Here is a 15,406-nt window from a genome sequence, read left to right as displayed (position 1 = left end):
ATATTAGATAAATCTTATTCTTTATACTTTTCGTCACAAAGTTGGTCTCTAACTTTGCCCACACCCCAAAAATAGTTGTTTTTTCATTGGCCATGAATGCAACATCTCTCTTAAAGTATATAAGACTATGGTTGCTTCAAGATCTAACTCTTTTCAATCTTCATCCTTCCAATCTTCTTCCTTCACATCCTTGAGCTTTTGCTCCTTCTCTGCTAAGTCTTTATACAACTTTTTTGAATTAAGCAAAATTTACATTTGTATAATAAAAAATCATTTTTTTTCATTAAATCTCTCTCTTTCATATTCCCAAACTTGACAGTTCCACTGGTATAAGTCATTATTTTCACAATATTTTAAAAAGAAAATGACAAAAAAAGGATAGAGACATATCTTGGTTGTTGAGATTGAATATTCATGGTTGGTTGATAAATCCACGACCATGTGACATAGATAATAACGTAATCTAATCCTATTAAATTTCAATTTAAAATAAGATTATATTAATTTTTTTCTATATATATTATGTTGTAAGAAATAAGACTTGTTGATTTTCTTGATATTCAACTCTAAACACCAACATTTTCATATTCATACTTGTGTTTCTGTTGGAGAATCAGGTATAATTAATCACTACCTCTTCAACTTCTTAATCTGTTAGAATTAATTAGAGATGGTTAAAAGTCAGTTACAAATTGTTTAGTACTAATTGCATGTTGGTTAAGATTTGTTATATTAGTTAAGATTATTGTATAAAGTGTATTCATAAGCTATCAACTATGCTACAAAAATCATAAGGAACAACTTGATTTTCAATAACCTTATGAATATGCATGTTTGTGTGTTTCCATGTTGATTATTTTGCCTTTTGTGTAAGTGTCAGAGAAAATGGTAACTCGGACGGTGGATCTTCGTTCGGATACAGTCACGAAACCGACCGAAACAATGCGAGTTGCTATGGCGAATGCTGAGGTCGACGACGATGTTCTTGGTCACGACCCTTCGTGTTTTCGATTAGAAAAGGAGATGGCAAAGATAACTGGCAAGGAAGCTGCTCTTTTTGTTCCATCAGGAACTATGGGGAATCTCATATCTGTGCTTGTTCATTGTGATATCAGAGGCAGTGAAGTGATTCTTGGAGATAATTCGCATATTCATATTTACGAGAATGGAGGTATCGCAACCATTGGAGGTGTACATCCAAGAACAGTTAGAAACAATGAAGATGGAACCATGGACATTGATTTGATTGAAGCTGCAATTAGAGATCCAAAGGGGGAGCTTGTTTATCCAACCACAAGGCTCATTTGCTTGGAAAATTCTCATGGAAAGTAAGTAATTTTTTGTTCGAAATTTTCGTTTAGTAACAATCCGTTGGATATGGCTCATACTTTACTCATAAGTGAGGAGTTCGGTCAAATGTGTCTATGTCTCTGACTACAGAGTAACTGCAATATCTTTCAATGGTATGAATGTTCATACTTTTGTTTCCTGAATGCAGCACTGGTGGTCGATGCCTTTCGGTTGAATATACGGATAGAGTTGGAGAGGTTGCTAAGAAGCATGGATTGAAGCTTCACATCGACGGAGCTCGTATATTTAACGCATCAGTTGTGAGTATTTTTTTTCTGTCTTACTTATGATGTTACCTTATGCTATGATGACAGAAAATTTTGGTTTTTTAGGCACTTGATGTTCCTGTGGATAAGCTTATTCGAGCGGCCGATTCAGTATCGGCGTGTTTCTTCTTATCTTATATTTTTCTTTTATATGAAAAGGATCGTCTAGAGTAAATATTTTCCTAAGTGATTACTTTGAATTAGGTTTGCTTATCGAAAGGTCTAGGCGCTCCGGTTGGATCTGTAATTGTTGGTTCGAATAGCTTTATCACCAAGGTATTTCAAAATCTTTGTGGCGAATGCGAATACAATAGAAGTGATATTATTCCTTTTGAAAGAAGAACTTGATATTAATAATATTCGCTATTTTTTAGGCTAGAAGACTTAGAAAGACCTTAGGTGGTGGAATGAGACAAGTTGGCATCCTTTGTGCAGCTGCACTTGTTGCTTTACAGGAAAATGTTGAAAAGCTAGAAAGTGATCACAAGAATGCTAGATTTTTGGCTGGTATGTTCCATACTCTGGTAACCTTTGAAGCACAAACACCAGAGACATAAACGCAGACACAACATTGATACATCGACACATATCAGATACCGACACATGTTATGTCAGATAGTGATACAGACACAGACACAATATTAATACATTACCACATGTCAGATACAAACACATTTCATGTCTGTCAGACAGTGATACATGTCAGATACCGACACATGTTATGTCAGATAGTGATACAGACACAGACACAATATTGATACATACCATGATACGTGTCAGAAATGTAATGTCGGTGCTATATAGATGTGAACATGTTCTAAAGGAATCCTAGATATTTTGTTTGAAGAATTATACAATGATAAACACACACTTTAAACTTTTTCTTCCAAATTCTCGTTTAGATGGATTGAATGAAATTAAAGGATTGAGAGTGAATACATCTTCTTTGGAAACCAATATTGTAAGTATTTAATATGTTCTTTTCATTGATATTATTACAACAATTCATTATTGATCATTTCTCTGATTGATTTTCATACAAGGTATATATTGAAATTGAAGAAAGTTTACAAACTACAGCTGCAAAACTATCCAAGGACTTAGAAGAATATGGTATCCTTCTCATGCCAATAAGCTCATCAAGGTCTTGTCTCTCACACTCTACATTGTTACTGATAATTGAAATTAGTATTAATTAAACTTTTAGTTAAAGTAACTTATAATTCATATGAATCTTATCATTATTTTCAATATTATTTACTATTGATAGATTGAGAGTTGTGTTCCACCACCAAATATCAGATACCGATGTGAAGTACGCATTGTCGCGCTTTCAGGTGATGATTATGATTATGATTATAGTCTTTTTGTTTGTTATATGCATTCCTTTTCTTGGCATGTATTTTATGTTTCATGATTTTATTGAATGTTGCAGCATGTTGTTGGTGGAGGACCAAATGAAAATGGCAACTAGTAGAAGAATTTCAAGTTTGTAAGCTTTTGTTGAAAAGTAACATTCTCATGATGTTGCATATGTATGAATAAATATGAACCTTTTGTTTTGTTTGTAACCCAAATAATATATGAAGCATAGTAAGAATGTGTAATTCATAATTGCATTTGGATCATTACAAAGCTAAATTATCATCTTGAAGAATGCAACCCAAATTATGGTGGTTTGCTTTTGATTAAAAAACATTGACTCTCATGTGTAACTATTAATACAATTCTCTCATTAAAATTAAATATTTTGAGCGGGATCAGAAATGATCTAATAACGAATGATTCATATATGATTGAATTTGATTGAATGTGTTTTTGGAAGAAGAAAAACCTTTGGATCCAGTCATTAAACTGATCGAAACAATGTGAGTTGCTATGATATATATATATATATGGATTATGATTAGATTTAGCAACACAAGCATACAAGATCATATTCAAGTATATAATTACTAACTAATAATAAAAGCATATAAAACTGACGAGAATTGCAACAATGCGAGAAATCAAATGCGAAAAAATTTGAATAAGAGAAAACTTTTAAAAATTTGAATAAGGGAATTTTTTTAAATAAATATAATAACAAGATTAAACTTCGACGATCCAAGTAGTAAAATGAATTCTGAATACAAAACAATGTACCAAACCCTAAGTGTGAATTATTAATACTTTTTACAGTAAAATATGTGCCTAATGAAAACTAGAAGACTTGGATACTCTGAAACTGAATGCTAGGTCCTTTATATAGTGAAAAATTGGTAAAAGTCACTTTCAAAATCGTGTGAGAAGTAGTGAAGAATGAAGCATGGAAAGCTGCAATAGCTGATTAATTGGCAGCCATTGAGAGGAACAATACATGAAAACTTGTCAAATTGCCAGCTGACACTAAAGCAATTGAAGTCAATTGGGTGTACAAGTTGAAGCATAACCCTGATGGCTCAGTTGCTAAACATAAAGTCAGGCTAGTAGAAAGAGGATTTCTTAAAAGAGTATGTCTTGACTATTATAAAGTATATGTCCTATTTGCAAGGTTAGAATTTGTCTGGTTAATAGTAGCTCTAGCCTAAAAAAGAAATTGTTCAACATTTCACCTTGATGTGAAATCTGATTTCTTTAATGGATCATTGGATGAAAAGGTTTATGTCACTCAACCTCAAATTTTTATGATAACAAGGGAGGAAAGGATGGTATATAGACTGCATAAAGCTCTTTATGACCTTAAACATACACTAGGAGATTGGAATAAGAAAGTTACATAAAGCTCTTTATGGCCTTAAACAAACACCAAGAGATTGGAATAAGAAAATTGATTCTTATTTGATGGAATTGAGCTTTACAAAGTGTAAGTACGAATATGGTGTGTATGTGAAATCAATGGATGATGACATAATACTCATATGTATATATGTTGATGAATTATTAGTCACATGAAACAACATTAACAACCTTGAGAAGTTCAAGAAGTTAATGATGAAAGAATTTGAGATGTCAGATTTAGGAAATATATCGTATTTCTTAAATATGAAGTTATTAAAGACTGAGAAAGGCATGCTATTGCACAAGAGAAAATATGTTAGAGAAGTCCTTAAGAGGTTCAGAATGGTGAGTCTAATTTTACAATCTCTCTTATTATAGCAAATATGAAATTTGAGAAGAATGATGGTGAAGATAAGGTTGATGCAACCCTATTCAAATAAGTTGTACGTTCATTAAGATACCTATGTAACACTAGGCCTAACATAGGTTTTTCAGTTGACCTAGTAAGCAGACATATGGATGATCTTATAATCTCTCACATGAAAGCTACAAGGAGATTCTTAGATATCTAAATGGAATAGTCAATTATGATGTTCTCTTCCATAGAAGCTCATATGATAATGATGTAGTGATCACTTGTTATTAAAATTTAGATTGGTTTAGAGATAAATATGATAGAAGAAGTACAACTGGTTACTTTTTCAGGGTTTTTGGTGCACCAATCTCATCATGCTCAAGGAAATAACTAGTTGTGGCACTGTCTTCATGTGAGGTAGAGTATATTGCAGAATCTTATGCAGCATGCCAAGCCATTTGGATTGAATCAACGCTAGATGAGTTAAAGGTTAAAGTTAGGAAACCACTTATCTTGCAACTAGACAACAAGTCACCCATCAACTTGGCAAAAGCAAACATATAAAATCTAGACTTCATTTCATAAGGGAGCAAGTGAATCAAGGAAAGCTAGAGGTGAAGCATTGTCCAAGTGATTCTCAGGAAGAAATTAGGAGTCGTTCAATTTGAGTAGTTTTTATGTTTTGATATTTCATAAGTTGGATTATAGGGAGCATGTTGTCAATCATTCCCACTTATGGTTCTTATAAGAGTTAAAAAGTTATTATGATAGGTAGTTAGTTAGCTAGTTACTTGTGAGATAAGTAATATCACATATAGTCTATAAATACTTGTGTTTGTAATAGTTTTGAACTCACTCGATTCATAATATTACTTCACCAATATATATACTCTTATCTTGCTTATTCTTTCCAATCTCTTTCTCTCATCTTTTAGTGCAAATATATCATTTGCACTAATAATATAAACAACATATGACAGAAAATGTTGGTTTTTTAGACACTTGGTGTTCATGTGGAAATGCTTGTTCGACATAAACACAACATTGATATATAAACACATGACAAACACCAGACATACACCTTTTACTCTGAGATGTCAGTGTTTCATAGATTATTAATTAGTAACAAAATTGTAACTAATTTGTTTGAAGAAATGCAGTTTTAAAACACCATTTAAAATTTTATTCTAAATTGTCGTTTAGATGGATTGGATGTTGCAGAATATTGTTGCTGGAGGACAAGTGGAAATGGAAACTAGTAGAAGAATTTCAAGTTTGATAACTTGGTTGAAAAATAACACTTAATGTTGTTTTTTAAGATAAAAAACATTGATGTAACAACTTATTTTTCATTTACTAAATTTGGATGAAGAACTCAACAAAATATATTTGAAAGAAAGAAAGTCATGTTACAACAATAAATCACAAAACACAAGAAGTGTCAAGAAACAAGATAAAATAAGCAAGATACACGACAAAAAATAGGAAGCCTTAAACAAGAGGGGATATCAAGAAGAAAAATATCAACTACTACAGAACAACTTCATTACTCTCAGGCTAGAGCTCAAACCAATCAGATCCACCATCAACAAATCACATCTCAACAAAAGAGGTATAGAAAATCCACCACCACACTTTGAATCAGGAAAACACTTGATCTGCTATAGGTGTAGATAGAGAATAGTGTTTTGAAGCCAATCTGTGAAGGTGCAAGAGTTATCCCCCAACCTATCCAAAAACCAATTCCAAGTAAAAAATATATTTTTCTCCTCCACTTATTTCTTTGTTTTTGTGACTCCATTAAAGATAACATCATTTCAGACTTTTCCAAATAGACCATATTACAACATGCCATACCATAAGGTAACCACCAATGTACTTTACCCCACCTCCTAAAGAAAGAAAATATTAAAAACACAACCTAAGATCCCGGTGAATAACTACTTGCCACCCCAAACACCCGTGTTGTAGAAGAAGTCAAATTTCCCATCTGGATGAGCTAAGTAGAGGCCACCAAAAAAGTATTGTCACTAGAATTTTTCAAATCCATTTATCTCTGTCCAAAGACAAGATAACATCTCTAAGAAAGGCATGAAACTCCTCAAGAACGAGAAACTCTCTAAGGAAGAAAGATATCATCCTTCTAAAGTCTCAGGTAAGAATTGGAGAGAATTTGAGAACAAACCATAAAACTTAGACCTTTAGGGGATGCTCCCTAACCAGGGATCGTCCCAAAAGGAAGTCTGAAGACCCAAATCCACTTTCCTAGCAATTCCATAAGAGGACCAATTTGAGTTGCATTTCTCTTTTGTCCCAAGGAGAGATATCTCTTTCCACCAGGATGAAAAAGAACGGAATCCCTTAGCCCTACCTCCACTATGAGAGGAGATAGAAATACCTCCATATATAACTATTAGAATATCATTCTAGAGCCATGAATCTCCTAAAATCAACCTTTATCTCCACTTCTCCAGAAGATCAAAATTAACCAGTCGAAGATCTCTCACTCCTAATTTCCCCATATACTTTTAGGCTTAGAGACATCATCCCAATTTGCATAGGGAATCTTAAACACGTTCTTCACCCCCTCAAAAAATCTTCTTTGTAAAGCCACAATCTTCTTCCAAACCATAGTAAGCATTTTCAAAAAGGACAACAAGAAGATATAAATAGTATTAAACACCAAATTAAGCAGAGCCACTCTATCCCCCAGACTCACATGTCTATGCTTCCAAGAGTTGAGTCTCTTTTCCAATATGACAGCTAAAGGATCCCAAGTAGACTTAAGACTTAGATTGACCCTCATTAGAAGCCCAAGGTAAAAATGAATAAATGTTATATCATAGTGGAGAAAGTTCTCAGGTGAAGTAAGAAAGACATGATCTACATTTACTTCAATAAGATTCCCCTTGAAGAAGTTAACACGAAGAACCAAATCCCTCTCAAAACCTCTAAGGATAGTCTTAATACACTATAAACTCTCTAGAGATGGATCAACCACCATAAGAGTGTCATATGTACACTGAAGGTGAGATACTACCAACCCGGGATTACCAACTCTAAACCTAGAGTAAAGACCAAGCTCCTCTTCCCTCAATCCAAGACTCATAAGCCCCTAAATAACTAGGAGAAAAAGGAAATGGGCTAGGGGTCCCCTTTTTTCAAACCCCTATGAATGCTAATTGCTTATCTAGGACACTTATTCACCAACACCACAAAGTTCCCAACAAAGACACAAACTTTCATCCAAGATCTCCATTTCTCACTAAACCCGAATCTAATCAACATATAATCTAGGAAACTCCAACTAACTGAATCATATGCTTTCTCAAAATCCATCATAAGAATAAGTCAAGGTCTTTTAGATATTTTGGATAGGCCAAACACCTAATTAATAGTCACAACGCCACCCATCAACATTCTCTCCTTAAGAAAAGTCGATTGGCTCAGAGAGATGAGCTTCTCCATCAAGCCTATAGTCTAATGGACAACACTTTCACCACTAACTTATACAGGGATCCAATCGGGGAAATAGATCGGAAGTTTCCAAGATGGGAGGGGGAGTTAACCTTAGGGATCAAAGTCACAAAATAAGAAGCAAACTACGAGGTAGAGATGCAAAACAATAAAATTGATCGAACATGATCCCCATATCAACTATAATAAGGTCCTAGAATCTTAAAAAAAAAAGAGAAGTTAAATCCATCTGAACCCTAACTTTTATCTACCTCACACAGTTTCACATCAAGCTCTTGGAAACTAAAGGGAGTGAATAAGGAAAAATTATCATCATCCGAAAGAGAGCGGAAGACTACAACATACAAACGAGGTCTATCAACATCAACTTCTCTAAAGATCAGTGAAATGATTCACAATCTCTTGTCTAATATTGGATACCCCTTCAATCCAAACCTCACTAACCTTCTGTGCTAAAATAGCATTCCCCTTACTCCTACTCTTCACATAAAACATGAAAGAATCCAGAATTAACATCACTAACCTTGAGCCAAATAGAACCAGGTCTCTGAATCAATTGTGAGCCCTTAATCCTAAGGAGGGACTACAAAGCTGATAACAAATTGCTTCTAGTCTTAATCCCCTCCCCAAATAAGACAACAAGATCAGCAAAAAAATAACCCTACTAACTTCCACTCTCAACCTATTAATTCGAGTGTCAAGGTTACCAAAATCTATATATTATGAGATTTAAGAACCACTTTGAGAGCTTTAAGCTTCTCCAACAAAACAAACGCTTTCCAACCATGTACTTCAGTAGTGTTCCATAAATTAGTAACTAACTCAAGAAAGGTACAATGAGATAATCGGTGATTATTAAATCTAAAAGATTTTGGACCCCAGAATTGATTGTTGTATTTCAAGATAATATGACAATGATGAGAGACATTCCTCAAAAGAGCCCATTGAACTACCTTTCCCCACTTATCCCACCACCCACTAGAAATCAAAATAGGGTCAATCCTACCGACCGTCCTTCCGGTAGGCCGAAACCAAATAAATTTTCTTCAAGAAGAGGTAAGTTAATAAACTTCACATGAGAGAAAAAATTATATATTTGAATCGGAGTCCAAGTGATTCAATTAAGTTTATATAGATTATAAAATTATCTTAGAATTTTAAAGTATACTATTAAAATTTATTTTAATATTTCATCGTGCGTAAGTATAACATATTTTTGAGATTTTTGTGTCCTTATCAATATAAGATTATATTTTATTTCTAATTACAGACTCATTGGACTCTGTGTTTAAATAGCCCAATTTCAAAATATATTTTAACTTTCTCTTCTCTCATTTTTCTCAATATCTCAAAATACATTCTAAAATTAAAAATATCCTTCAAATTTTAGAATCTTCGATATCCTTTTTGAACTCTCAAATTTTAAAAGATTAAAAAATTAATTTTGACTTTGTATAACATAAACATAAATTTTTAAAAATTAAAATATAATTAAAATCATAATATTTTAAAAAAGTTTTACCTAAAAAATAATTTTTATGAAAATATATTTAAAATAATTTTAAAATTAAATATTTTTTTTTAATTTTAATATTCAAAAAATATCTGAGATATTTAAGATAACATTTAAAAATAATTATTTAAATCAAATTTTTATTTAAATTTTTTCTGAAAACTTTTTTTATATACATTTTTTTTTAGATATTTACACTATAAAAATTATTAAAAAAAATGTAAAACAAACAACCGGACCTTAAAAGACATGTTGCAGATTTTAAATTCTAAAAAGTATTTTTAAGTTTTAGAATGATGGCTTCCTTGTTGCTTTTTTTTTTATTTTTTAATTTTCTTTTCTAGATTTTACCTTGTGCAACCAATTTTCTTTCTTCTACAACCTTCAATAAATACTAGAAAAATAATATTTTGACATAAAAAAAATTTCAACATCAATTTAGCTATAGTTAATATAGTACAATTTTACATGTTTTTGCGGGGACAGTTATATAGTTGAAGATATTATTATTATAAAAGATTTTACAGATTGAATGATAAGAAGAAGTAGTAGTTTCTATTTATGTTGAGTGAGTGAGGGTCCAATGAAGTCATAATCTTGTCCAGTATCTAACATGAGACAGTGACTGCAGGGTGAATTTGTGCCTCACCTGAAGGAACCTCTTTTCATCCAAAATACAATGCAATGAACTTACTCTTACTTTTTGTTTTGATTTGATGTTTCATCCAAAAACACTTTTTCAAATAATCACTTTCTGCTTGCTCAGTAGATTAGATGGCCTTTCAATTTCATTATTACCAAACTTAGTTGAAAAGTGAGCTATCAAGTATAAACATTTTTCTATCTTCCAGTACACTACTATGCCACTTTCTGAATAAACTCTAAGCTTAATAAGTATTTTGCCCTTTTTATATATACGTGCTTTTGAAAACCTCTTTATAAAAATAAATGTTTAGATTTTTCTTCTCATTTATGAAAAAAATAGTTTTAATATTAAACTCAATTATTAGAATTATCGTTCTCCAGGATGAGAGTCTTCATATGCTAAGAAGATTATGGAAGGATTATTGTTCTCTCATAGTGGTTGATTGAGGTTGATATGGCTAACCTAAAACAGCTTTCCCTCAAGCCCGTGTCTAAGTTTGGCAAGGTATGGGTTTGTTAGTTCAGCACCAGCTGTCGGCCACTGTTTTCTTTATATTTGAAAGATAAAAAGGAAATGTTTCAGTTACAAGGGGATTTGAGAATTTAATGCTCCATACTTCAAACGTGTTTTAGGAAGTGCCGTCATTACTGTTAGACATTTGACTTCGTAAATAAGAGGGGGCTGTGAATTGTGTGTTTCAAAAAAACTTAGATTTGAAAAGCTTACAGGATTAAAATCAAAGTTCGAAAACATTTTTGAAAAGTTTTTAGAAGTAAGCAGCGGAAAATAAAATTACATAAGGTAAAATGCAGAAATAAAAAGTTAAGTGAAGACAAAAGACACCAGAAGTTATAGAGGTTCGCTCAAAAACAAAAAGACCTAATACTCACCCCAAGATTTGTTCTTGAGAATATCCAATAAACTTAAGAACTTTTAGTAGGTTGAACTCTCGAACTACCTTATAGAAGGAAAATAAAGTTTGTGGCTAATTTCAAACCAAACAACAAACATGAGAGAGAAGCGGCGAGTCTTACTTCCAAATAATGGATCGAAGCGATTAGTCTCCTTTCCACAAGAAACTTGGAGTGGTTAGTCTTCAAGCTTCAAACAAAGATTTTATCATAGACTGATCTTGAACCTTGAGAGCTTTTAACACCAGGCTGAACTCAAAGACTGAAATTTGGTTTTATACCGGGCTAACCAAGAACCTGTGAGATTTTACTCCCAGACTAATCTCAAACCGTAACAAGCTTTAAATATCGGGCTAAGCTTTAATTGAAAGTTGGTTTTATACCGGACTAACCAAGAATCTATGAGATTTTACCCCCAAGCTTATCTCGTACCTTGAAAGGTTTTGAACAAACTGAATTTTCAAACCTAAATGGAGACTTGATCACTGAATCCTCAAACCAAAGCTTTTCACGATTTTAGCTTTGAAATCAAACAAATTATCCTTGAATTGATGAAATGTTCAACCAAGGTAAAAACAAAACTTCCTTGGTGAACTTACAAATCTACCCTTCTGGAATTACAACTTCCTCATTCGCAAAATGACTTTCTCGAAAAGCACTACAGCTAAACTTTTAGTGAGAGAAAGTAAACAAAAATAATTTTTAGAGAGAAAATGAGAAGTGAGAATTGAAATCACGTTTCTAGATGCCAAAATGTGTAGGAAGGGACCTCTATTTATAGGCTAGAGGTTGGAACAAAAAAGGAAAAGTTTATGGCGAATAATGATGAGTCAATCGATTGGCAACATGCTCCAATCAATGATAGCCTAAATTAATCGTTTAATAAGCTCAAAATGGTAAGAAAATATATTTAGCCATTACTAGTCATTAAGGCATTGTCCTAATCGATTAGGACGCATTTTTGAACTTCTCCAATCGATTTTCATAAGGTGTTAATCGATTGACAAGAATAAAAACTTGCCCATATCTTTTCGGACAATTCCTAACTTGTCTGTCACGACTTCAAGGCATTTTAAAAACAATATTTTCTTGAGAAAAATAAGTTTGAAAATTTGTTTATGTGTGTGTGATTCACCATGCACTTTACGAGAACGGTGTAAGTATTAGGTGGAGGATTTGATGTAAGAATATCATTATTCTTTTAAAAAACAAGGAAAACATATATGATTGTGTCGTGCTAGTAATGACAAAAGAAGAAAAGTTAAGCGTTATTGTTATCATATGTTTGTAAGGATGGTAATTGCTGTAAATAGATATCGTCAAGAAAAAACCAAAATATAAGATAAAGATAGAGTTTCTTGAACAAACACAAGAAACCCTAATAGGTTTTATGAAAGAGAGATAAGAAGGAAGAAGAAGAATCAGAATTGGTTAAAAATGCTTTACTATTCACTTACTCAATAAGGATTCAAATATTACAAGTGAATAACAATAATTAACCACTCTCAGCGACCTGGAAGAACTAGTCTATATATAAACTACTAAGCTAACTTAAGCTACAAGCTAACTTAAACAAAAGGCTCAATTCGACATGCTAACAATCCTAGCAATTTCGACTATTACATGCTTGAGCATACTTTGACTATATTATGCAGACACAACATGTGAACAAACTTCTACTACATGCTTAACCTTTGTCGAATCAAGAAGATACCCTTGTCAAAACTAGAGTTCTATCCAAATCCTCACAAATCTCCACCTTGGAACAAACTCTACAACATGAAGGGAACAAACTAGCTTTCTTTATGCAGCTTTATCAACTGCACACAGTGGAAAAACTTGCAGCTTGGCAATATCTTGGTGATCATATCTACAACATTGTCTTTAGTAAAAGCATTCAACACTTGGACTTTTCCATGCTCAATTATCTCTATGAAGAAATGCATCCTCACATCGATGTGCTTGGTTCAATTGTGATAGGCAGAATTCTTAGACATGTGTATTGCACTTTGACTATCACATTTAACAGTTATAACTCAACCTTGAAGTTCCACTTACAACTGACTAACCCGGCTCTTGCAGGTTTCTCGATCAGCTCCTAAATGTTATTATCATGAAGAGATTTCATCTCATCATCCACGGGTTTCAGTCATTCAGTCTTATTTAGACACCTCCCGACTTCCTTGTAGTCTCTAGGTTCTTCATCAAGGACCTCACTTGCAGATATTAAGGTGAATGCTATGAGATCTGCATAACCAAGTCTCTGAGGCGGCTTGATGACTCTTCTCTACATATCTCTTGCCAACAGGTAGTCATTATTAGTCTTCTCATCTTCGACAACAACTTATGCTTCTTCTTTTTCGACTTCATTTGGGTTACGAAATTCAGAATTAACATTTTCCACCTCAACAAGAATCTCTTCATGTTCTAGCTCTTCTTTAGAGATCTTGGTACTTCAACCAATGTCATTAGTTTTCTCGAACTCCATTTGAACTTCATTGAAAACTACATCCTAACTTGTGATACACCTCTTGTGACTTGGCTCTAGGCACCACAACCTATAAGCTTTGACTCCTATAGGGTATCCAAGGAACATACATCTCAGAGCTCTATATTTAACCTTGTCTTGCCTAATGTGAGCATAGACTAAACAACCAAATACTCTAAGTCTGTCGAGATTAGGTGGATGTTCCAACCATACTTCTTCAGTTGTTTTCATCCCCAAGGTAGTCGAAGGACACCTATTGATCAGGTATTTTGTAGTCGCAACAACTTCGGCCCATAACACCTTCTTCAATCGAGCACTAACCAACATGAATCTAACCTTTTCCAGAATGGTTTAATTAAAACTTTAAGCCAAACCATTTTGTTTGGGAGTACGTGCAATAGTTATGTGTCTTGCAATAACAGACGCAACACAATAGTTGCCTAAAGCATCACTGTAAAATTCAAGACCATTTTCTATCCTCAACCTCTTGACCTTCCTGGAATTTTGGTTTTCAACCAGGGTCTTCCAACTCTTAAAATTTTAAAAAGTTTCATTCTTAGCTTTTTGAATGAATACCCATAATTTTCTAGAATAATCATTAACTATGGATATGAAATACATTGCACCTGAGTGTGGAGGATTCCTTGCAGGCCCTTAAAGATCAACTTTAATGTAATTAAGGGATCCATATGTTCTTTTTTTACATTTGTTAAAATTCATTCTACAAGATTTACCAAATACACAAGGTTCACAAAACTCCAGTTTGTTGACGTTGTCACCACACAACAAATTTTGTTTCAACAATTTGACCATGCCTTTTTCACTGACATGGCCAAGTCTCTTGTGCCATAACTCGGTTTTTGACACAGGTTTTTTGGATGTCGCATCTGCTGAACCACTTACAATCTCAGCCTCAAGGGTGTACATGCCTTATTTCTTCACACCTCTCACTTCCTTCGACCTCTTCATTACCCTTAGGATACTTTGCTCTCATTTGAAAACATATCCTTTCTTGTCAAATTCACAAAGATAAATCAAATTTCTCTTAAGATCAGGTACACACCTGATATTAATCAATAACCTTATTGACTCATCATGGCGCTTGAATCTTACATATCCAATTCTTGCAATCTTTCAGGCTTCGTTATTTCCCAGTAGCACTAACCCACCATCTTGATCACACAATTCCTCAAACACATCCTTATTTGGAGTCATGTGTCAAGTACGATCTGAATCCATAATCCACTCCTTGCTAGATCCACTTCTTGAAACCACCAAGACATCATATGATTCATAACCATTTTACACAACAGTTGCATTACCATTATCCTTTCCACCATGATTATTATGACGATCAGGGCATTTTCTTGCATAACCCTAATTCTTACAATGATAACACTTAATAGAATGAGAATTACCACCATAAGAATTATGTAGAGCTTTACCCTTCTTCTTCTAAAACCTATCATCTTTATTCAAGAATTTTCCTTTAATGGACAATCCTTTTCCAACTGAAGATAGTTTATGCTCGTTTCGTTCATTCAAGCCCTTATAGTACAGGGCAGATTAAACATCTTCAAAGGCCAACGAATCTCTTCCATAAAAAAGAGTTTCTTTGAAATGAGCATGTGACTTAGGTA

The 15,406-nt window shown here is 33.3% G+C and overlaps 1 protein-coding gene across 3 annotated transcripts; it reads left to right on the top strand.

Annotated features, from left to right (window-relative positions):
- The first annotated feature begins 21 nt into the window (after positions 1 to 21).
- On the top strand, positions 22 to 3,230 carry LOC127132200 (low-specificity L-threonine aldolase 1). 3 transcript variants are annotated; one of them, XM_051061097.1, is made up of 10 exons: positions 22 to 617; positions 875 to 1,328; positions 1,499 to 1,610; positions 1,683 to 1,733; positions 1,821 to 1,892; positions 1,991 to 2,123; positions 2,519 to 2,577; positions 2,660 to 2,760; positions 2,887 to 2,953; positions 3,052 to 3,230. In XM_051061097.1, the coding sequence occupies exons 2-10, from the start codon at positions 886 to 888 to the stop codon at positions 3,088 to 3,090; spliced, it is 1,077 nt and encodes a 358-aa protein (XP_050917054.1). In that variant the 5' UTR covers positions 22 to 617; positions 875 to 885; the 3' UTR covers positions 3,091 to 3,230. The 3 variants fall into 3 exon arrangements, with proteins under 3 accessions (XP_050917054.1, XP_050917056.1, XP_050917055.1); XM_051061098.1 differs by having other exon boundaries at positions 542 to 617; positions 881 to 1,328; XM_051061099.1 differs by lacking the exon at positions 1,683 to 1,733.
- The last annotated feature ends 12,176 nt before the right edge of the window (positions 3,231 to 15,406 follow it).

The sequence above is a fragment of the Lathyrus oleraceus genome, chromosome 3 (assembly GCF_024323335.1).
Source record: "Lathyrus oleraceus cultivar Zhongwan6 chromosome 3, CAAS_Psat_ZW6_1.0, whole genome shotgun sequence".
In the NCBI taxonomy this organism is placed as follows: Eukaryota; Viridiplantae; Streptophyta; class Magnoliopsida; order Fabales; family Fabaceae; genus Lathyrus; species Lathyrus oleraceus.
The sequence above is the reverse complement of the archived record's forward strand: the minus strand, read 5'-3'. Positions and strand labels throughout refer to the sequence as shown.